Source organism: Ambystoma mexicanum, chromosome 10 (genome assembly GCF_040938575.1).
Source record: "Ambystoma mexicanum isolate Mex_15411 chromosome 10, UKY_AmexF1_1, whole genome shotgun sequence".
Classification (NCBI taxonomy): Eukaryota; Metazoa; Chordata; class Amphibia; order Caudata; family Ambystomatidae; genus Ambystoma; species Ambystoma mexicanum.
The window spans coordinates 518456490-518483155 of NC_090932.1; the positions used below are offsets into that span (position 1 = coordinate 518456490).

At 45.3% G+C, this 26666-nt stretch overlaps 1 protein-coding gene across 16 annotated transcripts in view; it reads left to right on the forward strand.

Annotated features, from left to right (window-relative positions):
• The window catches only part of PIGX (phosphatidylinositol glycan anchor biosynthesis class X), a 650935-nt gene that overhangs the window by 152013 nt on the left and 472256 nt on the right, over positions 1–26666 (forward strand). For 13 of the 16 annotated variants that reach the window (XM_069618071.1, XM_069618072.1, XM_069618077.1 and 10 more), the window contains one exon: positions 17513–17659. The exons of the other annotated variants lie outside the window; for them this stretch is intronic. In XM_069618071.1, coding sequence (XP_069474172.1) covers positions 17513–17659 — 147 coding nt within the window. The remainder of the gene's footprint in view (positions 1–17512; positions 17660–26666) is intronic. 16 annotated transcript variants of the gene reach the window in all.

The window sequence follows — 26666 nt, forward strand, 5'->3', positions numbered from 1 at the left end:
GGCATTTGGGACAAGCTGTGACTAAGCAGACTTTGTCTAGATGAATTATTTTGGCAATTTCTGAATGTTACCGCTTGGTGGGTAAGGACCCTCCGGTAGGCTTACGGGCCCATTCTACTAGGTGTAGGGCTGCCTCTACTGCCCTGCAGAGGGGTGTCCCTATTCATAACATCTGTGATGCAGCCACTTGGGCTTCGGTCCATATTTCTGTACGTCACTGCTCCCTAGATTCTATCCATGGGCATATTCAAAATTCTTTTCCCACCTCCTTACGTTGGTACTGCTTTGGGAGTCTGTCATAGATATGGAATACGTCGGAGAACCCAATCCCCTCGCAGAACAAATTACTCTCTTACCTGGTAACGTTCTTTCGATGGGATGGTCCAACGACGTATTCCATATCGCTCCCTCCCTGCCTACCCCGCTACAGAATTTCATATGCGTTTTGCAGCTTACATTTCCGCAAGGCTTTCTGTGGTCATAATGGCAGTTGATTGGTGCCACACGTGCTGGGGGAAAAAACTACAACTGAGGCTACGGGTGTCGTGCGTCCTACTTATAACATCCGGTGACGTCGGCTCGACGGAGGCCCTCAAGGATGGCGCAACGACGCAGAACGCAGACGCCGAAAGATTTTCTGAAGCAGCACAGCTGTTGTGATTACTGTCATAGATATGGAATATGTCATCGGACCATCCCATCGAAAGAACGTTACCAGGTAAGAGAGTAACTTGTTCGTCTCTTCGGGTGGTGGGAAACCCACCGCCGGATTCTCCTTGGTTGTCGACGACCTTGACTTTCTCCGGCAGGACGAAAGCAGTTGACAGTGATGAATAAGGGAGTCCTTGGATCAAATGTACTTAGGCAAAGGAGCACTCCGGCTCCGGTCGGCGATGGTGGTCGTCGACGGTGGACAGCTGTGCGGTGCTTCTCTTCGTTCTCCTTGGCAGTCCCCTTCTCTGGTCGGCAGCCTTTCGTAGGTCTGTCATCCAGGAAACTTTGGCGAAGATCAGCTGGTGCATGATGGTCCCACATAGCTCAGGGAGAGGACTCCTAGCCAGGCCCTCTCTTGGATCAGTTCCTTGAAGGCACAGCAGCTTTCAGATTAGCGAAGGACAGTAGCAGCAGTTCTTCTTCTTCCAGTGGGCTTCAAAGTCAGTTTCAATGTCAGTTTCTACTTCAGCTTCTGAATGATTCCTAGCACTGAGAGGCCCCCTGATATACTAGTTGATCTCCCATTCACTCTGCTGGATCACACTCGGGCAACCAATCATTCAGAAGGGCATTCAGGCAGTCAGTCAGCCAATCGGGCACACTGTGCATTCAGGCCATTCTTCTCCATCCAGATACTCGCAACACAGAATGTGGATTCAGACAAGTACCCAGCCATTCAGCACTACACACTGCATTCATACCAGTTTCGGGCAGGGCTGTCTCAGTCATTGGGCCTCATTAGGACCCTGGCTGTGACGGTATGAACGGTGCCGGTAATACCGTCCCGCCGGATTAAGAGTTCTGCTTGCGGGCTCCTGACAGCCCGCCAGGTCTTACCCCTGTTCCTCTTACACCGGGATGGCATCGCACTAAGCTTCTTCCAGTTTAAAGTGGTTATGGGCTAAAGTAATTGGGCTTGGAGGCGGGCGAGTTTGGGACCGACTTCTTTAGGATAGCGGCACCCATGCCAGCAGCACGGGCTAGTTGGGGCCCACACGGGATCAAGAGCATGAGGGGTGTTGGAAGTAGGACTGTTATAAGAGAAACATGAGGATGGACAAGGTGTGACGCATAATAATGGGTCTTACCTGGCGGGCTGTGCGGCAACCGTGAGCATAACTCGGAATTGCGCAACGGTGCCGGCGCATCCATGCTCCCCATCCCCATTCTGCCATATGGGGCAGAATGGGGATCGGGAGCCCGGCAATACCGGCACCCGCGAATGGCCAATTACTGGCCCATTCACCTCGTAATGAGTCGGTTATTGCCCAATCGCGGGAGGCGGTGCCGGTAGCAAGCATGGCGGTAGCCGTGCCTGCCATACAGGCACGACTACTGCCATGCTCGTAATGAGGCCCATTGTGTCAAACACCAGATACTAGGTACCCAAAACACACAGAATGCGTATTCGTCACACACTCCATTCAACCAGGTCTCCATCCAGAGACTCTCAACACGGAATGTGGATGGGGACAAGCACCCAGCCTTTCAACACACCACACTGCATTCATACCAGTTTCAGGAAGGGCTGTCTCATTCTTTGTGTCACACACACATATACCAGACACCCATAACATAAAATGCGTATTCATCACACACTCCATTCACCCTGGTCCCACACCACGGGCATATCCACAACATACAGTCGTTGGAAAGGCTCCAGCCAGTCTGGCCTGGACTTCCCCACAACACCATATATGGAACTTCCACCCAACACCCACTTGGGGCGGGGGGGGACAGAGTCGGGGCTTCCCGGGACTTCGGGAAAAGTAAGGTAACAGGCGATAGAACGCAAGAGGCCACAGGGCCCATCTCGTCTCCTATCAGGAATCCACTGATTTCAATGACGGGGTCTGGGCATCCCAAAATGGAGGATGCGCAGGGCCCTTGTCAATTCAGCACGGAGCTGCCACCAGCCCATACCCTGATCTGTGGGCCACACACAGGTTCTCAAAAACATACACTAGGAGTACAGGGTCGTACTCCCACCCATGGGTGCCATAAGGGTATCACAAGGGTCTGTTCACCAAACCAAATACAGGAAGAGCTGCACCGACAGGAGTCCAACATGAACTTGTGCACGGAAAACAAGACAGAACATGCATGATAAAGCAATACAGGACAAGGATATGCATGCCCTGTCCCTCCAATGCATTTCCAGCATCACAACCCCATGGTCCACCGAAGCAGCAACCAACACGAACAAAGTCAATCAGAAAGGAATTTTGATGGGCGCCGGGTTCCTCCGTTGGCATAGGGCTAACCTTGCAGGGCGATTGCGCCATCTAATCTCGCTCAGTGCTTACGTCACGATGGTGTCTTCGGTGATATCCGTGTGTGCGAAGGGGGGCGTTCACACCCCCCCCCCCCATTGTTTCAGGAGGGATTGTATGGTGGAGGTAAGCTGATTTCTGATGGCTTCATAGCGTGGTCCTGTTTCAGCGTAAGGCTACCTCCCCCCGCCACAGGGGCGACACGACCTCAAGGTCGGAAGCAATAACAGGTTGTCCTACGTTTTATCGCTTATAACATGTGGGATTGTGGTCAATAGGGACAGCCTAAGCTTGGGCCTCAAATGTCTCGACTGATGCCTTAGACGGCCTGTGTGGATGGTTGCATCCATCCCCCCCCCCCTCGAGTACTGTGAGGCGGTGGATGAAAGGGTGGATTGAGGTGGCACAGAGTGTATTGTTCACAATGACGCTTGATTTCAGACGGTGCCCGGCAAGCCGAGCCACTGCCCAGTCTCCATCCAGGGCACCCGGACCACTTTATTAAGTTAAGCTGATCTGTTAGCAGTAGAATGAAACCCCATTCTTACTCACCACCCTTAAATGTGCTGGTGGAGTTTACTACGCCAATTCCACATTTGCTCAGTGGAGCACCCTGGTGTGGGGTCAGACTGACCTTTAGGCAAAACCAAAAGGCTGACCTGACAGACCAATGTGGTGGCGTAGAGGGTATACAGTGTTTAAAACAGGCAATTGTTGCCAGTTATTCTCCCAGTGCTACCGCTTACCAGCATAGCATGAAAAGTGCACATGTCGGCCACAGTATAGCATTTCGCATGGACAGGAGGTCCCAGGCCCAGTAGTGTGGTTGTCAGCCCCCTCCTTTTACATACTGGTTTTTTCAAGCAGGATGCCTTTGTTGAGTTGCACACTTGTGCCAAGAAGGCTGAAACAGAGGGCATAGAATTTTACAACCTTTGCACAGTGCTGCGTCCTGGGAATGAGGGTGCTAGGGTTTTGCGACCCCCTCTACTAAAAACCAGTGCACATTGTACAAGCTGCTGGCATGCGGGACCGGTGTGAGTGTTCTCCCGTAGGCGGCTGCTTCGGTGTTGTCGGGGTCTCCCGTTCCGTGGAGGCTGTAGTATAATAATGTTTCTCGGAGTCCAGCAACCTGCTTCCTTCTTTCTTCTGCGGCACGCACCACTTGAACAATGAGCTCTTCTGCTCCAAAGGCTATCTGGTGCTCGCCTGTCAACTGAGACGACCTGACGCTTCCTGCTGCGCAACCTCTCTAATGCAGGTCTCCAGGGGGAAAGCTTCCAACTCTGACGCTTCCCACTGCCTGAACTCTGCAATCGTGGCTTATGGAGGCAAAGACCCTCTCCGGACCGGCAACTGCTTGACACTCGACAGTGGTCCCAGCGTCTTCTTTCTCCTCCAGATTCTGCTTCTTCTGCAACAAGGAGAGTCCACAACTCTTCCACTCCCTAATACTACTCTGCTCCTTCTCCTTACTAATAGCTTACACCTGAGGGGGCCTTTTAAGCCTCCCCAGGTGTGTGTCATTTCCGCTAATAAACTGCACTTTGCAGTTTCGTGCCTCTTCAGCCCTCTTCTTCGTCCCACTACTTTGGGGATATTGGCACTTGGAGTCCATAATTTAGGAATCATCTTTTCTAACTTTGTTATTTTACAATAATCCATTATAAGGGTGGAGTATCGGGGAAAGTTGAGAAAGGGGGTTTCCCATTTATCCTGACCGGCTTCATCCCTCATGTGATCCTCCCGCAGACTATTACCCCAAGCGTCAGGATCAGAAAGCCTCTGCCTTTCTATAGCCACATGAGAAGGGACCCAGACCAGGTTTTATGGGGAAATCATTTCTGATTCATCACAACTGATAGCATCGCTTTGTGAAACTGAATAGCCTCTGACTCAGGGTGAAAAATGCAAGGGAAGAATCAATCTTCCACAATGCCAACCACCCGTCGGTTTGTGCTCTTGCAGAAACCTCAGTAAAATCACTAATAGCAGCTAACCAACCAGAGCCTCTTAAGTGCAGAGGACGAGTATGCTCGACCTATTTGCCTAGACATGCATAATAGCCCAGCAGTTAAGGGGCTTTGCACAGGTGGCTACCCCTTCTGCTCACAAAAAGGGGAGTGGGGGGAATCAGACTTCAAGTAGCTTCCTGTAGCTGTGAGTATTTACCATCTTTCTCATTCGGAAGAGGATGAATTTAGGCCATAACGTTGCTTGCAGTTTTCTAATGCCAGCCATGATACAAGCCACATACACAGTGGTGACATTTATACGTGATGTGAATCAGGACCCAGTTACTGGCGGGGTAAATTAGATTGACCCTCTGCAAGGAATGGGGTAAGAAATTGAGTGGGGGCGGGGCTCATTTGGGGTGTGGCTTGCCCAATGAGCGTTGTCTAAGACATGTGGGCATGGCCTAAAGAAGAACATGTAAAAATGCACAGGGTAGTCTGGTCTACATAACTAAGTGCACATTTCAACACTGTCTGCTTGGTACAACCAAAGTGTGTGATCCTGGGCAAATAATTTAATTGCACTGTGTCTTATCTGCAGCTCTGTAATGTGAGAAACCTGAGGGTGTCTCACCTGCTAGTCCCCGGGGATCTATCATCCAGGTGGCCAGGACACAGCCATCTCTTTTGAATCCAGTTACTGGGGGTGGACCAGTGCAGGAGGATCACCTGGATAAGGGTTCTTTGGGGAGTGGAAGTGGGGCACTGGATGGTTAGACACGGTATCCCATTCCCTGTAACACCTTTTCCCCATCCTACCAGGTAGGTTACCTAGGAACTCGACCCCCCCACCCACCCTTCCCCGACAAACACTTTATCACAGAGAGTTCACTGTCAGCGACACGGACTAACACCAGAGCCGTATACCTGAGATGTCCCAATACAATGGTCAGGCAAGGTCAGGCAATTACTGATCATTACACACACCTGACTTCCATCACACTTCCCCACACGGATAAAAGATGGAGCATGAAAGCCCACTCAGAACAAGCACAGAGGAAAGCACACGAGGAAACAACAGTTTCAAGATAGCATTTTAATACAAGGAGCAAGACGGCAAGACCAGAGAGGGTTACAAGGAGGGAAGTGCCCTTGACCTTTTAAAGACTGTTACTTTTGCAAACCTTGGAAAGTAAGAAGCCTAAGACCGGGAACTAAAGCTGAACAAACCTACACTGTGCATCCAAGGTAGATCCTCTCCCGCGTCGATAACCAAAGCAGGAAGGAACGATTGCCGCTGTGGTATTTTCCTTGGCTAGGACAAAGCCGTGCCAGTAAAGACACTACAGCCGGTGAGTCAGAGATACCGATACCAAACCAGCTTGTGTTTGAACTGAGGTTGCAAGCGGCAACACTGTATCAAGAAATCCAAAGACGACAGTGTGTGAAATGCATGTGATGAGTGACGTGAACGTAATTGGAAACCAAAAGGAGTGAATGAACTTTGGGGAGGCCAAGCGAGATACCATATACAGAGTGGTCCGGCGCCACGTTGGTGCTTATTCGAAGGTCTCCGTTACGTATCCAAGTGAATGGTGACTGTATTGTAAAAGGGAAGTTTGTATCAAAGTGGTCATGCAACGGGTCAAGCTAAACACTGTGCACATTCAAAAGTCTTCGATAAATCAAGGTGAACTACAATTGATCCGAGACCGGCTGCGGGAGACTAATTGGCAAAGAGGACAGATCTGAGCCCGGATGAGGGTGATCCAGGGGTGGACCGTGAGTCACCTGAGAAAACAAATATTCTCTGAACTTTGTAAAAAGTAGGATCTGAGCCCGGCTGAGGGGGATCCAGGGTGAAGCATCCGAGTTGAATACTTTTAAGAAGAACCGAACTGTGTATCTTATTTTTTGTACATCAGGCTCTACGAATTAAGAGACTTTGATGAGAAGAGAGACTTGGGCACAGAAGGCCCTGTTGCTCGAAATAGAACTGTATCCTCGTGCAGAAGAAGCATGATTGTTCAAAATTGTGTGCCTGTTGGTTTGTTGCAAACTGCCATGTTACATGAACATTTAAACAGGGTAGCTTGCCCACATACTAAATGCCTGCTCATAAGGAGTTCATTGCCCATCGCAGTACATGTGCTGCCTAAAGCCTTGGGAACAATTAACCTGCTTTCCACAGCGGCTGGTTTCATCCTACCTCAGCACACAGATCATGGCAATTTACTTTGCTTGTATATAATTAACTTCCCCTTACTGGATTGCCTTCTGGAAGCTTGTATTATAGATACCGAACATGCAGCTAAGCGATTATTGCACACAATATAACACGTGCAACAAGGCAGCCGCACTTGAGGTGCGTACATTGTCATGGGGACCAAGAAATACAAGATGTCGTTAATGGCCACTGCTTATCCTGAGAAGGACCACCATATGGGATCTCAAACCCTAATTGGCTGCTGAAAACGGTATGACTTCTGTGAGGAGCCAGGAATGAGACGCGGACACAGAGAGCTCATACTGGTTGTTACAGACTTTTATTGAAACAATAAAGGGGTTGGAAAATGCCTCACTGTCCCTAATCTAGAGGGCATTTCCCCAACTGAACCAAAACGAAGGGTCTGTCAAGTGTCAAGAGGTTCAAAGCAAAAATGTCCACTGTCCGAAATCCTATCCTAGCCCTCACATTCTAAAACCCTATCCTAGCCCTCACATTCTAAAACTTACTAATGTATAAAGGGGCATTGTCTTTTGTTCAAAAAGGTGCTCAAATGTTTAAGTTCAACAAAAGGTATAGCTCCAACAAGAAGGTTCCACTAATCAATGTTCACAGTTCCAAAGGGGATGACTCCCTTTCCCAGGATTTACATCATCAAAACAAAAAGGTTCAAAGAAATAAACCAAGTTCTTTCATTATTCACAGTTCCAAAGGGGATGGCTCCCTTCCCCAGGATTTCACATTCAATAGAATTCAATTATTAAGGCTAACGGTCTTCCTTAAGATTCTCCTTTCAAGATAAGAGTTTCAGAATCACAAAACACCCGGTATATTCCCGTCAGGTTCTCTTTCACAGTTCTTTATCGGTGTGAATTCTAGCTCCACTCTTCACCCGGTTGTTTTGCGTCTTTTTGGCCCTAAGGGGAAAGCACTAACACGTGCGTCTCCCCGGCCCCTTTCGCAAAAAATAAGTAATTGGGCTCAGACTAGCAGAAAAAACACACATATATCATATGAGGTTATACAACTGCTCATTATAGGCCCTTTATTCATACCATGTAACTATATAAATGCCAATAAACATATACAAGTAAATATATATATATATAGAGATATTAGAATATAGGTAACTTCACCGTTAGAAAGGAGGCAGAATTGGGGCTAAAATACATTAGGCAAAGGATCCTTTACAGATTATATTGGACACCATCTAGGATGGCCAGGTTGGGACTTTTAGAAGCTGATACCTGTTGGGGTCGTGGATGTGACGGAGGTACTTTAATGCATATGCTGTGAGTATGCTCTAGAGTATCTAGCTTTTGGTCCGACGTACTAGATAGACTGGACCTTGTGGTGGAGGAACATCTCCCACGTACTTTCTACTCGACTATTTTATTGTCCAACAGAGGAAGAGGGGATAAGGCCAGAGTAAGAATGGATTGGATTAATAGAGCTTTGGTAATCACGGCAAAGCAAATACTACGAGTATGGAAGTCAAGGAAGAAACCAAATGTGGATGAATGGTTGTTAGATATTCAAACCTTATCAAACTATGAAAAAGTTATGCTGTTAAAACAAGGAAGAGAGGGTTATTATTCTCGGATTTGGGGGCCTTTTAATGAATTGTATATTTAAGTCCTGTACCATGTGTATCATCATCCGACTACATTAATTAGGGGGTTAGTTGATGAATATAAGGAATCGTCTGTTGTGCCTATCAATGTTGTCTTGATTGTTGTACGTCAATCTATAAATTGATTGTAAAATAGTGCTTTGTGATTGCTATTGGTTTCTCTATTTCACAAATTTAAGAATAGTGGCGTATGATGATTGGTGGATGACAGGTAGGCAAAGAGATTACTACGTCCAATGGGGTCTGAAGCAGAGCTTCTTCCCTTTCAGCGAGACTGCATCACCAGGGGTTTCAACGTCCAACAAACTCTCTCCATAATGCCCTCTCCTTTATGGGGGCATTCCCCTGCCCTTCGCAATTTTGTTCTGCTCTCGGCCGAATAGCAGATCACAAGTTGAAGGGACAGAGGGTGGAAAAATTCAGTTAGAAGTGGAAAAACCCAGCGCCCCTCTCTCTCACATGCATTCCCAGACCCCTTATCATGCACCTGTAGTGTGCTCCGACTCACTTTCTGTATTCGTCCTTCAATGGACAATACAATAACTATTCTCTGCAGTTAGTCCACACGAATAATGTTTACGTGACCTTGTTCTGTTTTCCCTGCTACTTACTCATTCTGTGAGGCCCGCGGAAATGCAGACTTTATTACTGTAATGGGAGATAAGTGTTCAAAATTGCTATTATTCTGGCTTGCATTTTTCACACTAGCATTACACCGGTTTACTCTCCAGCCAGGACTTTATAATGCAATCTCTCTTTCTCATTCAGCTCAACGGGGCATGGGTCTTCCCCTAGTTACTTTTATGGCAATGTACTATAAAGATGAAGATTAGACTGATTCCAATGAGGATTACTTTCCGCCCCCCCACACTTGGCAAGCAATTCACTCTTTCAGGGTCTTTTTGCCTCAACTTCAGTGTCCCCTTCTCCGTTCTGGGCTCACCGACCACTTCTGCCTTCTAACAAGCCACTCACATGCATTCGTTCAGGTACTCTCTGCAGTGTCTGCTCGGTGTCGAGAGGCTTTCGCCAGTCAGCGGCACAGAGTGTTCTCATTCCATTAACTGGAACAAAGCCTGTCCTGGCTTCCATTTTTCACTGCAACTTATTTTTTCTTTGGGCACTTCTCCGATTAATTGGCACTGCTGTACTACTCGGCCGGTCCACAGCCCGCCTATTCATTTCTTCGCCCGCTGGCAGTGCTCTGCTGCCACGGTTCCTGGTTCTGTCTGCTTCTTGTACTGCCAGACCAGCTCTGAGTGCTAGGGTTGACTCCCTCTCTCGCAGCCTCCACTCGCCTGCCTTCGGGGTTCGCTTCCAGGTTAGGGCACCATCTGCTCTGCACGAAAGGTCTCTCGCCAGCTTCCAAGCTGACGCTTGGAAACCAAAGTTCTCTGCATCTTCTTTCGGCAGCGGATTTAAACTCCCGCCTCCAGGCTGGAAACTGTCCTGGCTCAATAACATTCCTCCAAACACTAGACTGCGCATTATGGTCATTCTCTTAATCAGTGCAGTCCTCATCCTCGTCTCAGTACATGTTGTTTCAAAAGGTGTAAAGTGTTCATGAGTTTTGTCATCAGCTTTTGCAGGGTGTTGAAGGGGTTTTTCACAATATGCCATCAAGGCATGGAGAATGGAGGGGGTTTCCCTAAAAGGAAAGGGGATACCATGTCTCATCTGCTGATGCCTGTCCTCCACCTGAGGGTAGCCTCCCCTCATGTGATCCTCCCTCGTATAGCCACCCTCCAGGTCAGCATCGGATAGCGCATGAGGAGAGGCTACCTCCGGTGAAAGAGTGATGACATCATCAGATTCATCACACTTCCTTTGTGCAGGCAAATGGTTTATGTGATAGATCTAGCGCAAACACTAACTATATGATAACACTTCTGCATATCCCCCGGGGGAGGTGGGTGGGGCAAGCCTGAATTTCTTATAAGCAAACCATGTATGGCGAGTGCTGCCACACATCCAACTGAAGTTGCCCCAACATAATGTGGACGCAATATATTAAATTAACAATGTTAGGGTGCATGGCGGTATTATTGGCCTTCCACAGATGTAACTTTCTTTCAACGACATTTCAACAAGTGGAAGGGGCTGCAGCAGTAAGCAGCTGACGCAGAGGACCTGTAGGCAGCGAGGTGAGCGTACGCGCACTCCAGACCCGTTGAGTTCATTAAAATATTGTGACACCCGAGCGCTCTGTAACTGCTTGCTTGCCCAGACTGGGCGCCTTAACATTAGACACAATATGAGTAGAGTGACATTTTTAATATTGAACTGACAGAAAGCAGACCAATCGTTATTTTGTAAACCAAGCTGACTTGAAAAGAAGCACGTGGAATAACAACAGCTTGATCACCAGACCAAAGGGGTGTGGATATCTGTATGTGGGTCAGGTTGAATGCCAGCAACAAGAGGGGGCAATAATTAGACAACCCAATACAAACTTGTTTTGCCAAAGCCAAAAGAGAAGGATACTATTGCAAGTTAAAGAGAACAAGCATTGCCAAAGCCAAGGGGGGGCACATGAGAATCAAAATGTGTGTAAACCTTATTGCCCATGTTTGAAGAAGCTCATAGATAGAACTGGCTTTAACCCACATTGCCAAAGAAGAGTCAGTGAGACAGAATTATTGTCAGCATTTTGTTAAAGAAGAAGTGGGGCAACAAGAGTGGCAAGAAGGCGGCCCTTCCAGTACAATGCATTCAAAAGTATTGGAGCATAACTTGCAGAGTGTATGGCAATCACAAATGTGTAACAAAAAGCACCAATGTGATTGTTTTCCTTGAAGAAATTCTAAAACGTGATGTTATAAAGCAAGAGACATTGCTACATTGTTGGAAGTTGATCTTTACCACACAAGTACTTATAGTTAGTTTATTCTGTTCAATCCGGAGAGTACACCAAAACAGAGAACTTTGTATTAGTAGGCCTGGCAGGTGAGTGGACCAGGTGAAAGTTGATGAAGTACTGTGATGCGATGTTGAAAAGTCATAAGAAGTGGTAGAACCACTGAGATGTCTTTGTGATATATTACAGAAACATCCTGACAAACATCCTGAAGCAAGTGTTGTGTAAACTGCTGCAGAAGTATCTAATGTTGTCAGAACAAGTATGTTGTTGCAGAATGATCCTGACAAAGACAATATATGTTAATCCTGATGAACTAAGGAAGTGTTTTTGGTGTTATACAAAGAAGATTGTTTTGAGTTTGTGATATTATAAGTGGAAGATAAAAAAAACCTTGTTGAACAATTCTGAAGTATTGGAACTTTTGTTTTCAAGTTGGAATCCAAAAAACTGCATTGGAACTTTGTTACAGGATTTCCTTATTCTTTTGGAACTGTTGAATCGAATCCTGCTTGAATCTGGGGAAGGAGAATTCACCCAGAGAAAATGTAGAGACAGTTATTATGATGCAAACTTAACTATTTTATTTGTTGGTTCTGAATTGCCATATATTACCTTGTTGAGTTGTTGTATGTACAAGTGTGAGGGACAGAAACCTTTTGTTAATGTTGCTTTTAGTTTATTTTAGACAGGGAAATTCTTGTCAGGGTAGGGCTAGTGTGGCGTTTATGGAGCCTTTTGAGTTAATAAAATGCCATCTTTTGAAAAATCTTCACAAAGTTGTCTGCCTCACATTTCTGACACCTCACACAATGGAGGCGTGTGGCAGTTAGGAGATGAGCCCATCAGTTAAGCCAGTAGCCTTCATTAGCGACCACCAGTGATCTTACCAGCAGCGTAACCGCTGGGAAAGTATGCCATCTAATTGCTGAGCAGCGCACATTAACTGCTGAATGCATGCTAGGGAGGATACTAGCAGGGCCTGGTATTCCGCAAGTGTGGGGAACAGCAGACGCACAGAAAGAGAGGGTTGAGGTTAAAGCGCCCCCTCGTGGACCGTGGAGGCTGGCAGATAACCCACTAGGATAAACAAAATAGACAAGACAAGTAGACATTGAGGAAAGAATAGAGAGGGTGTGAATATGGAACAGTGTGTCTTTACAATTGTTTAAGGGCTATGAGGTCAAGCCGGCAGTATGAGAAGGAGAGGGGAGGGGCAGTTTATGCCGCCAAAAGAATGGACTCACAGCAGTATAAGGGCGATGAGAACAATATTGGCACATAGTTCAGGGTTATGGGGCCAGCAGTGAGGTATGTTTTGGGCATCATTCATTGTTATTATGTAATTGATGATTATGCAAGGTCCAGCACAGCTAACCATAGTATAAACACGTCAAGGATACACCAGGGGCCAGAGGGCGGCAGAATGTAACCAACGCCAGACCTTCTAAGGGGTGAGTTGCCGCCATGTATGGGATTTACCATTCCACCACTTACCCGCAATGTCCTAATGTAAGGCACCGACAATGTCCTAATGTAAGGCACCGACAGGAACAGCTACCGTTTGAGGGCCTAAATATTACCTGGTGGTACGAATTAGGGCCCAGGGGAAGAATTCAAGGTGCAATGCCATAAGGACAGCCCTGGTTGCTCAGTGTGCTGCCTATGTAGGTATCTAGCGAAGAGACCCCAGAGTGAAGGGTAACCCCTGTTACTCTTACACCGGATGGCATCGTGCTGAGCTGCTTCCGGTTTAAAGTGGTTATGGGCTTAGCGCTAAAGGAATTGGGCTTGGAGGCGGGTGAGTTTGGGACCGACTTCTTTAGGATAGGGGCCGCCATGTCAGCAGCGGGGGCTGGTTGGGGCCCAGACGGGATCGAGAGCATGAGGGGGGGGTTAGAAGTAGGACTGTTATAAGAGAAACAGAAGGATGGACAAGGTGTGACGCATACTAATCCCCCTCCCACCCCCATTCTGCAGGTGGCCTAAACAAGGCAAGAAGATTGGTGTGGGGGGTTGGGCACTCGTTTGTATCAAGGGCCAAATTGAGGTGGAGCAGCTAGAGGGAGGAGATCACAGCGTGTGCATTTAAAGTTCAATGGTGGGGGGAAACCAGGAATGAGATGGGGCCAATTTGAGGAATATGTGGAAGCTCTCTTACAGAAGCGTCAAAAAGCAGGCATCTTGGTAGCACACCTGGGCGGCAATGAGTTGACAAGAGTTGGAAGAGAGTTGTTGCTAAAGGAAATTATGGCATCTCTGCAAAGGATAGCGACTGTCTTGGGGGTGACGGGGCAGAGATCATGTGGTCTGAAATAACCAGGGCAGGCAGTAAGCAGAGACTTCCAGCTGGGGAGCTTTGGCCTAAATGAGTGTAAAACGACGGAAAGGTAAACTAGCCGACTGGGACCGCATCATTTCTGCAATGTGATGTACTGATTATTGAGAAGGAATGTAATCTTTGTCTTAACTTGCAGTGATGTTAAGCAGTTTAAGGTAGAAATTATTGCATAGCTTTTGATGCGTTTTGATGTAATAAACCTGCAGCCTTTTAAGCCACAAACAAGACGAGGCCTTCGATTGCGTCATTTTTTTTTATAGGAATGTTGCATACTGCAGGCATGGTTCTTTTATGCACCTATGGATGGGGAAAGGGCCGAGAAGTGGCCTAGTGCCAGGCTTCTTCGACTTTACCTTCTTTTCTAATCCTGGCCAAGCAGTCAGCACCCCGGTCAGTGTTGCCAGCCTACTCATATAAACAGCCACGGCCTGCCAATGACCATTATTTAGTCATCTGGGAATGCATCTTTTTGTCCTGCCACCTTCGCCCTCACCACCTTGTTGTTTGCAGAATGGTATTGCCACAAAGTACTCTGTTCACAGTGCCAATTGTTACACCCGTGTCAGCACAGTTCATAGCTCAACATTAGTTTATCGCCTTCGCAGTTACGTACTCCCCAAGAAAACTAAGTAACAGTTGAAAGATAAAGCTGTTTCCTCTGACCTTTGCACTAATTCAGAACAGTTAGGCAGTTAGCAGAGCTATTGGGGTCAGCCAACGGCGTCTCTATGATCGGAAGAACAGTAGCTACATTGATGCAGGCTGGAAAGATACCAAGAGAAAGTGATAAGTAGAGCAGGGAGGAGAGAATTAAATGTGTGAGTGGTGCAGTTTCCTTTACCATCTAGAGGGAAAACAGGTCAGGATGCAGGCAAAGTTGGCTGACGTCAGAATAGGTGCCAGTTCAGTGGGGGAAGTAGCGAAGAAAGAGTCTAGGTGGTATAAGAAGCAGGGGGGAGGAGAAATGGTTATGATGTCCTTGGTTTTATTAATCGTAAATGAGAAGTAGTTGGAAAAGTCATTACTGGATAGGGAAGAGAATATAGGATGAGGGTATGGAGGGGCCAGCATTGCTTGTATTCTGGAAGAGAGTTTGCATGGGTGAGAGAGAAGAGTGGTAGTGAAATTAATAAAGAAGGAGGATGTGGCCAGAGTCAAGAAGGTATCTTGTCAATCCAACGAATACTAATGCATCTAACACCATACCATCGAATTATAAGCAACGAAATGCCATTCCATAGAATGTCAATTCGTTGGATCCATCGAAATTAGTAATATAAAACTGTGGGTTAGATTAGGGTTAGGTTTTGGGTTAGGGGTTAGTGTTGGGGCTAGGGTTAGGTTAAGGGTTAGATTTGGGTTAGGGGTTGAGGTTTGGGCTACGGTTAGATTAAGGGTTACATTAGGGTTTGGGTTAGGGCTAGGGTTAGTTTAAGGTTTTTATTAGGGTTAAGGTTTGGGTTAGGGGTTAAGGTTTGGGCTAGGGTTAGCTTAAGGGTTAGATTAGGGTTAGGTTTTGGGTTAGGGTTTGAGGTTGGGGTTGTTTTTTTGTGTGTATTGGGGGGGATCTCAAGTGAGAAGGATAGGACAACAAGTTTCCAGTGTTTCCTTGGGAGTGAGTGAGTAATTCATGAAGGGAATTTAGGGAGTGTTTGTTTAGAAGGGAGCAAAGTTAAAGTTGCAGGGTGGGTGGGATTTGTTTTTGTTTCTATAGCCAGCATTTGGGCTGGTATCTTTTAAAGGTAGCGCATTACTGTGAGGTCTGTGCGTTGGAATGTGTGTCCATTTAAATTAGTCCTTGGTCAAGTGTTGTTGAAAGAGCCATGTTTTGAGAGATTTGTGAAATTGGAGAATTGTGGGGACATTCCGAACCGACACTGGGATCGAGTTCCAGAGGAGGGGGTGCATGACAAGAGAAGGATTGTTTGCGGGGCCTCTCTTTGCAGACGAGTTGTGATTAAAGCTGGTTGGTCTATTTTCTGCACGAGGGGCGTGTGCCACCAGATATGTGGAGATTAGCCGCCAGGTATGCTGTTGTGCTACTCGTGACTGTTTGGTAGATGATGCATGCAGTCTTGAACAGTATCCTGGCTTGTACTGGAAGCCAATGTAGTTCTTGTAGGATTGGGGTAATTCTTTCAAATTTGGGTGCTCCTGTAATAAGACGTGCTGCAGCGTGGCTGACTGCTTTTATGGGAGCCAAGTAAGCAGCTGGGAGCCCTGTCAGGCGAGAATTTCCCCCATTGAAGTGTGTGACCACAAGGGCCTGCACTGCGGTCCGGAAGTCCTGCGGTGGAAAGAAGGGTTTGATTTTTCGAAGGGTCGAGATTCTGAGCCAGGCTATTTGGGCCTTCTTGGCTATGTGTTTTTGGAAGGATAGATTGCTGTCAATGGTTAAGTGGTTGAAGACTAAGAATTTTGCTGAGTCTGAGAGTTGTAGATCAAATCCTTCTAGGCGCATATCATTGAGTCGCTGTTGGACAAGTTGTTTTTTAGCGGACGGACCAATGAGGACGAATTCAGTCTTGGATGGGATGTGATTTTGGGGTTGTTGACATTGCACATGAACACTATTGGGGGCCACAGTGGGAATTAAGTCATGGAGCTTTCCAGATCAGTCAAGGCAATGCAGAGAGTACAAAGGGGCCTATAGATCAGAAGGATAGAGGGGTAGTTGGGATCTGTTGAGTAGCCGTGAATTTAAATGAGAGTTGTCAAAAGTTGGAAGGTGGGTTCAGAGAGGGGAGAGCCTTTTTGGCCCATGGGTCCACCCCACACCTTCTTTCGGATGTACAGATGGAATGCACAAAGGTAGCCGGGTCAGTATGCAAGGGATGGTGAAATCATGGGAAGTGATGCATGGCCATGAGAGGAAGGACCTATTTTGCTGATAGATGAGGTTTGGCTTGAGTGTTAAAATAAATGGAAGAGCGTGGCGGGGGAATTTTTAAGGGGAGGTGAGAAATAAGGTTAGAGTAGTGAGCAGGTAAGTCAGCCTGGGAGCTGGTTGTGAATGTGCAAAAGGTGTGAATGAGATGGGAAGCGGAGTCCGGATGCTGAGTGTTTGTGAAACAGACTCTGAGTGAAATTGCTGCTGCTTAGAGCTGAGTTGGACCAAAGGATTTTTTCGCTGTTTTGCTGCTGTTCCTTCTTTTTCCCCATAAAAACCTCCAGTACTCCGCGCAGCGGCCGCAGAGTCCGGATGCAGAGTCTTGTGTCTTTCGGTTCTGCGGGTTCTGAGGTTAAGACCGCAGTTTGCATACTGCATTCAACTTTTGGAAAACGCAATCACCCTTCGTTAAGTTCCTGCCAAACCACATTGCCGGAGCTTGTTCCATCTAAACAACTCAGAGCGTGGCCACTAACCCTGGATTGTTGTCCTCAACCGTAAACTGAATAGACAAATCATTGTGCAAACAAAAGAACTATCTGAAGCTATACGTCGCTGATTTGATCTGGTGAGCCATTTCTGCTGCATTTTAACACATTTCCTCCTATTCCAACAACGGCAGTGGTGTACTCCATGAGCCCAGATATGGACGCCCAGGCTGGTCCCCTCCCGCGGCAACGTACGAAAGCTTTGTTGACAATGGACACCCCTCTATCGGGCCGGCCGCAACTTGTAGGAACAGAGGAAAATGCAACGAAAGACAGTGAAGGTGAGTGACATTCTAAATTCCTTCATCGCCTTGCCTGATGAGTGTGGGAGTTTGATGAGAGGAAATGAACGAAATAGCATGATAACAGATGCAGAAGACACACACGAGGCACTAACCGGGGTAATGAGAACGCAAAAGCAGATAAAAGTAGAGGCGCAAATGACATCACACATGACGCACAAACTGAAGGAGATGCATGCTGAGACTTTACACCCTCAGCTAATGATTGAGACAGTGAACCCAATAACACAGGAAAGAAATTAGGGAACCTCCATACCATTACTACCGGGCTTAAGCAGGACCGATATAACTAAAGGAAGCCCAAAGATAAATAAAAAGGCACAACAGCAACCATGCTTTCAAAAAGAGAACATGACTGGGGCAACAATGGAAAACATATGCCAAGCACGATTGGGTGAGATACATTACAAAGAGACCACGTACAACTTGGTCACTCGCCCACGAAGGTACAGTCTCAACAAGATAAAGCCAAAAGGGCCAAACAAAAATGGCAAACCATCTATGAGAGGCGAAGAAAGTCAGAGCTGACTCTGCAGCCTGCAAAACAGGTGCAGAATCCCCGGACGGCGAGACTCTCATTAGACATCACAGAAATTGAAATGTTGATGAACAGCCATGAGAAAAGAAGAGAAGTGTTTGGTCTCCCAAGTGATACACCTCACTTACAAACTGAGAGCTTACCCAGAAGACCATCTTTAAGCCAGGAAATCAAGAAGGAGAATAAGACACGTGAAACTTCGACTCGCCAAACTACAAGCACCCCACTTCCGCAATTGTCCCCCCCCCACCCCTGAATACCATCCACCAAGAACAGAAATGAAGAGAGGAATCGACCAGGGAGCTGACAACAAATGTGCCTGTGACCTCTCCAGCGAGTGCCAAAGAGATCTGGTACCAACAACTATGATGGACCTCCAAAATATGCTTATAGCAACTTCCTCACAAGCCATGATCCCGTTTCTAAAACTCCAGGAAGCAAACATTGAAACGATTAAAGATCAGGCGACTCTCTTGTCCCTCATCCACGCTAAGCAAATGCACATTGAGGCATTTATGAACAAAATTCAGGACCGACTGAATGTCGAAGCCGAAACAAGCTTGATGTGGCAGACGTGACTTTTCGATATCACCAGAACTGATCGGCCAGAAAAAACCCAGCTGACAGACGCTCTCATCACAATGATGACCATGGTTGATAATCAAAAATGCTTGCCGCATTGGATGAGAAATGAAAATAAAGAACCTTGTATAAAAAGGTCAGAACAGATCCAGAAAGAGGCCCACAAATATCCAGTGCAAAAGAGACCGGGGAAAGCAGAGAGCGAAGCCAGGTGGGGAATCTCATTGACTTAAGCAACAATATAATCCCCTCGCAAGCAACAAATGCGCCCACAGTATTGCCTCAAGAGGTGATAATAGACCATAAAACTAAATTACATACTGTGGGAGGAGGAAACGCCACAGAGCCATTTGATATTTTTTTTAACAGAAAAGCAATAAATCTCAGCTAAAGCGGAACCAAGATCAATTAAAAAAGGTAGAAAACAAAAAGGAAAAAGGAAACAAAATGGATCAAGAGAGTTTTTGCGACTACTTCAAAAGCCATTACCTCGAAAACCCAAACGCAAATTGACAATTGTCTTGGAAAAAACAGTTCACGAGAAGGAACTTTTCCAATTGAAAATCCAAAGACCCATTTAGAAGAGCAATATCTGTACCAAAATGAAGAGCAAGCACAATTAGAGGCACTCATGAATATGTCGGTATATATTGATGAAGATCCGCAGACCTGTGAAGAGACCCAGGGCTGCCCTAGTGAATGCTTTTTAATCATTATAGACTAATATGAAGGAGGTCACTCGCAGCAGTCTACACTCATTGATCTTACTTGCGAAGACATCTCCGATGATAATGTGGACCTTACTGCTATATCAATACAGAGGCAAATTTCTGTAATCACAGCTGAGATCGAACAACCACAGGATGTCACCCGAAGTCTATGTAGACAAAGAATAAATGATGAGATATGGAACACCACCAATGGAAAGGAAGAGGATGCTCTGAAACTACTGCAATTCGTAAATCCCCAGAAACACTGACATTTATATAAGGTGAAGTTAGAAAGAATTAAACGGGTAAAGATGATCTTATCTTAAATGGGATGAACATATTGCGCCTGCTTCATGTAATTCCTAATCTCAAAATGATAAGATCGGGATTTATAAAGGTGGTCGGATTTTGGGAAAAGTCAAGCCTGGATAAAGTATGTATAGGACTCCACTCTTCAAGAACCTTAAATCTATTTATAAAAACAGAGAATCAACTAAGTAAACTAGGCTTCTCCCTGAAAGCGGATATGGAGCATAACATCAAAGATCCAAGGGAATACAAAGATCAAACTCAGACGCAAGAACACTCAGCCAATTATTCAGAAGCAAATCGCTACAAATCTGCACGTTCAGAAGTAAGCACTTATGATAATTGGAGTGAATATGAAAAAAGCAGTTCCAACGAAAGAGGAAGATCAAGGCCCTGCTCAGCAGTGACAAAACACTTTGTTTTGGAGAGATGACGAGAACACTCTTGAAACATACAATGAGAAATCTTATCTCCCGCCATAACTAGCTCATCTGGAGAAATTAGCTATGTCCTTATGCTCATGGGACTCACAAGGACATACCCATCTATACAATACAACAAATTGTGACTTGGCTACGTAGCAGAAAATATGTATGCAAGAATCATGGTTATACATTAAACCATTCTGTGATGGAGTCATCACTTATTTGAACCCAGCGATCAAAAAACAAAAAGGACGGCCATCATTAGGATTTCTTACTCTTATTAAAGTAGGTGCGAACCTGGAAATGATTGAAACTATAAACTTGAATCCTTGAGTACAGCTGACAATTCTGAAACAGGCACCATCTGCCAATAGAATTTCCTATGAACAAGGAATGATAGTAGAACAGAAGAAACAAGGGATACTGGAATCCCGCTGCGATCAATGTTGAACCCTTTATAGATTCTGTTTTTTCGGCAATCGGTCAAGCCTCAGAGAAACATGTGACGATTGAATTTATACTATGCAAAGATCTAAACTTCCACCTCTGACACTGCTGGAAAAATTCTTGAGGATGAAATATTACCACCCAGAGTGCGACGCTGGAACAAAGAAATTGCTAACCGAAATTTGTATCGATCTGATACAACGGATAAAGAAACAGGGAGACCTAAACCATAATGGTCCCAAGGCCAAATGACTGCGATAATTGACTATATTTGCACCTCGTCGACCATTAAGGCAAAAATATGTAATGCGCATAACATATATTCTCCAAACAGCGATCATTACATTTTGTCACGGACATGGTCAACTGTTGGTACACTAGCGCAGAAAATCAACCTTCCCACGATTGAAATTAACGACGATATGAGTAGACTTAGAATTGGTCCTCAACAACTAAAAAAACTTGCAGAAGAATTCTCAGCGTTGTAGCAGAACGATATTGGGAAAATGAACTATGAGTGAATTCTGTGCCCATACAGACAAGCATCTCATTCCATGGGAAACTCACGAAAGACTCGCACTCAGTGGTACAATCCAGAAATGGCCACCAAAAAGGTGAATTACGCAGAAAATTAAAATCCATCTCAAAATCGAAACCAACAAGGAAAATACTCACAGATGAGAATTGAGAAACAATTATATAAAAACTGGATGAAAACCAAAAGAACGATGCTCATACAACATGATGCAGAAACTATGCTGAAGAAATTGAAAAACAGCAACTCAAGAGATCTATGGAATCTGCTTAACTCCCCTTCAGAGTGACAAGATTGATTCTCGATGTTCCAGAGGTAAGTTGGGTTAATCATCTCGCAGAATTACACAAAGCTAAACCACACCTGGTAAAAACGAAAGAAGACGAATTAAAACTGAAATGGGCAGTAACGTGGGATCAGGGTGACATTTTGAACTCAATTAGAAGACTGAATGTATCGCGGGCGCCTGGCCCTGATGGCCTGTCTAATGCCATCATCAAACGGGATCCTGAGATCTGGGCAGAACTCTGTGCTAAAATATATGAGCTAATCGACCAAACTAATATCATTCCGAGGACTTGGCAATGTGCAATCTTGAATCTTTCTTGATACCCATTTACAAACAAGGAAACACGAAGGAGCCGAGGAATTATCGACCTATTGCTTTGCTTGACCCGTTAGGGGAAATCTTTGCTACGCTGCTATTAGAAAAACTAAATTCCTGGGCCATGCTAACAAAAAGATATGCAATACGGCATACAGGATTCACCAAAGGAGTCGGTACAAATATCAACCTGCTCCTCCTCAACTTAGTGAAGTAGGAAGCCTTTAAGTCCAACACACAGGTCTATGCAGCTTTTATCTACCTACAGCTAGCCTTCGATATGTTTAACAGACAAATGCTGTGGGACAAATTGACACTCTGGGGCTGTCCATGGGACATTTATAGAACCCATAAAACAACTGTACTCCAATACCACCATCAAAATTCGAATGTCGAAGGAAGGACTAATGACACTTGATAAAAACGTGGCATGGCCCGAAATAAGGCTGCCCACAAGCAGCCACACTGTTTAATCTATTTACATCAGATTTTGAGGAACAAATTCAGACACCAATGATTGATGAACCCTCCCAAAGTGACTGCGTTGCAGCTGCCCTGTGTCATGTACGCGGACGATATCGCAATGATGGCAAAAAAAACCCACATGTTCTACAAATAGCACTTACCAACTTAGAAGGATATATGGCAACAAATCAACTGAAGATTAATACTCAAAAAACGAAATTAATGACCTTGACTAATACCAGCAATGCCAAAAAGAAATCACTAGCTTTTTTTCTGGAGGGGCAAAAATTGGCACAGGTGAAGACAATAAAATTCTTGGTTTTTGGCTCAATCGGTCACAAGTAGAAAGTGAATGGATAATACATCTGAAATCAAAGGCCCACGCACTTGCCCGGCAAGACTTATTCCTACATCATAAATTTGGAAAGTATTCACTAAACCCAGTTATCACATTTTATAGACGGAAGGTCTCGGCGATCCTGACATATGGAGTAGAAACAATGATTAATATAGGCCGCAAAATTTGGCAACAATTGGAAGCCATCTTTTGGAGGAAAGTCTTGGGACTGCCAATATTATATCCAATGCCGCGCATATGATTCAGTCGCTGGAGTCACTTATTACATGGAAACAGTTCGATCTGTATAGGAAAATGACCAACGATGAACGTATACCAGCAATTAAAATCCTCCGATTTAAAGCAACCTCGAACAACGATACCGCTCTAAATATATGTAAAGGTTTTGTGGAGACCAAAAGACAGGAAGCTGAGATCTCAACTGAAATGCTAATCCAACGTCCACAACAGGCAAAAAAGAGAATTAGAAACAATGACTGGATCAATACGATACACTTGAAAATACAATATCAACGTGATCTGCACTCTGAAGGTGAACAGAGAGCTATTAACAACCTAGCTAGAAATGTAAAGCTTTTTCCAGTACAACCGATACGTGATACATTCTTGAGGTTTCGATTAAATATCCTTCCCACTCGTGAAGTTTTGGCAAAAAGGAAACTAATTCCGAGCAACCAACAGTACTGCCGGTTCTGCCAGCAACCGGAAAGTGTGTAAACTCTATATTACTTAACAATGGTTTGTACAGCCCCCACAGAGAAGCGCAATATACACAGGGACAAGTTTACGAAATTGAATAGTCCATTGGATCCCAAGGAACGATGGGCACAAATCCTTTTGGGAAACAATAAAAAATGTGTTTTTACCATCGTCTAGTTCTGGAATAATATTATGGAATTGAAGTGAAGGTAAAATACAGAAGGCACGAAGTTCAACTGACTTTTACGAGAAAAGCATAAAGGTGAAATACAACATAAAGATGTTTAATATGTAAATGTGATGTGTAAAACAAATAAAGTTTATGAATTAAACTAAAACATTTTAATAATATAAAAATTTAAAAAATAGCAAGTGGGTCTACTGGGGTAGAATAAATTAGTTGTACCATCAAGGGGCAAGAGGGTGCACATGAATTTGCTTTTGACACAGTCAACCATGCAACCCCCATGAAAAGAATACAAGAAGCAGGGATAAGCAACACTGCACTCCAGCGAATGAAATCCTCCATGACAGAAAGAGCAAAAACCACCTGGCTACCACCCTTCAGCTCAACATCACACACATTCACCTTTGAGGTACCACAAGGCCTATTCCTCGCTCCACTACTCTTCAACATTCATATTACCCCACTCATGAAACTCATCAAGGAACACAAATTCACATGCTACACCTATGCAGTGAATACTCAAATCATCTATAAAATCGATACCAGCAAGAACATGGAGTAAGCCTTTGTCAATCACTTCTCACAAATCAACGCATGGATGACCAACCACAGCCTTAAAGACAACCTATACAAAACCGAAATCATGATCACACCCAACACCCTCTCTAAACAGCATAACTTGCTGAAATGGGAACGAGACCAGAACCATCCAAAGTAGTTAAAAATCTCAAAATTTTGCTGGGCAATGAACCAACACTGCACAATAGTAACGAAATGCTTCTTCAGTTATGCTCTATAAAGTGAATATTACCCTTAGTCACCTTCCAACACGAAACACTTCTCTCTCTCGTCATGTCAAGAATACACTAAGCCAACATTATTTACCTTGGAATGCCTGACTAACTCCCCGCAAAAAACGCAGAAAATCACCAAGATGGCTACATTGGCTGCCAGTCAAGAAAAGGATCTATCAAGGAGCAGAGTTCCTGCAAGAAAGAAACCTCCATCTAAAAACAGAAAAAACAACTAAGGTCTAGCCATTGTATACGGCTTGAGCCCAAACAATGTTAAAAAAGGAAATATGGTGGATCAGCCTTTTCAAACGGCTCAACGAATCTGGAACAGTGTGCCGCACTGAGCCCACCGGCTCCCTACACCTATGCCACGGGCACACACGGCCTCCCATATGGGCTCAAGTGCTTGCACACCCACCAATTTTTACCACCTAAAAGCAAATCCCCACACAGTGACTGTTTGCTCCGAACTGAAATTACCAACACAACATTAAAATCACACATGTGCTCCCCCTCTCCTCCCACTAACAAACCCACTGCTTCCTCTTTTTTTCAGATCTTCCTGGGTGCCTGGAGACCATGCAAATGGCAGTGGTGCGTGGTATAAATCCCAATAACTTAACATAACAGACCTTGAGTTGACTGTTGTCTAACCTCCTCAATGTTCTGCCACCTATTTATTGAACCTCACACTTCTCTCGGGCAACTGGTAGCCTCGAGTTGTTATACTCTTTGCCTACCTCTGGACCTGCACCTCCAAGGGACTTCTCTCCTTCCTGGTTTCCTGTTTCTTCTCCCCCTCTCTTGGGGAGGAAGACCTGGCCTTCAGGAAAGCATGGTTCTTTGATTTTCTGACTTTACTCAGAAAACCACTGCCCATGGTCAAAGAGAAACATGTAGCTTTAATGCAAAGAGGTACAGCACAAAATACTGGTTCTTGGTTCTGGATTCCTGGTTAACGTAATGCAAGCGGATTGGCCTACTAATGAAAGGGAGATCTAATATTGTTATACACTGCAAAAGAGGGTTTACATTTTCTCAAAACCTGTGCAACAATAATTCAGCCCTACACCCTGGCATGAGAATCCCCCCCCTTCTGCCCCACTAACCCTATTAAAACTGTCGATACTCCTGCAAACGCACCACACACCAACCAACTATGCCACACAAACTACAACACCCCACACCCACACTGACAAGAATCAGCAAAACTCACACACCTCCTTCAATAACTCACACAATTGCAAAACGGTAAATTCTAAGTCAAGACCGGAGGCAAGCATTATGCTTCTTTCTTTTAATTCAACATTAACAATAGAAGCTCAGCAGCAAGATTTTAGCATGTCCAAGTTCATAAAACAAAACAACTTGCATATGTGTTGAAATCTCGAAGAAATCTTTTCAGAAAATGTCCAAAGAAAGCTCCAAAATATGTTGGAGCTCCTTAAGAAAACTCCATTTCCCATAGGTCCTTGAAACAATGAACTATGGCCACTCAGCATGTGACCTATAACGGCCAATCCAGTCCATTCAAATGACTGCAGCCCTTTCTCCACTTCCTCTTTCTTTGCTGCTCACAGCAAGAGATAACTGGACTTAATTGAACTCATTTATTTCACTCCTTACTGTGAGGTGTTTTTTCATACAATGTTTTCACTTATTTGGGGTTTTATTTGTATACTGTAAAGACCAGGAGCAGTTCAATCTCCTCAGACAATTTCTTTGTCGTGTGCTTTACTGCGACCGTCTCCTTGTCGTACGCTTCATTACCTTGTTCAGACCACTCTAGATCTCCGTGTTACAAAGCCCCATTAAGTCGATCAAGCCACGCGGGTCGACAACAGGGAAAGGTTGGAGCCTCTGCGGCCACCGCTTTCTGTCTTTTATTCATACTCTCTTACCGAGCCATGCAAAGTCCCCACTGCCTCCGGCACCAACACACTCTGTTGCGGTGCCGGGGTAAGCGGGAAGCCTCGTTAATGCCTTTGCTTCATTTTTTTCATGACGTGATCGCTCCGTAAGCATGCAGCAGTGGAGCCCCTATTTTGCAATGTCCTTTCCTATTCTTTTTTCTCTTTCTCCGGCGCTCAATGATGTGTTTCTTTTAAATCAAAGGAAACTAACAAGGGCTCCTCAGAGCAAGATTTGGCCCTAGCCGCCAGTTTCAAATGAGTCCTCGGGTCATCAGTCGAGAACACTATTAAAAGGGCTGTAGCAGACATGCTTGTCCCAATTCAACTACGTATTGACGCGGGAGGTGCACCTCACGGGTGAGCCTGCTAATCCGAAGGAGAGTACTCCTAAAAGGACCCGGAGATCCATACATTGGCTGA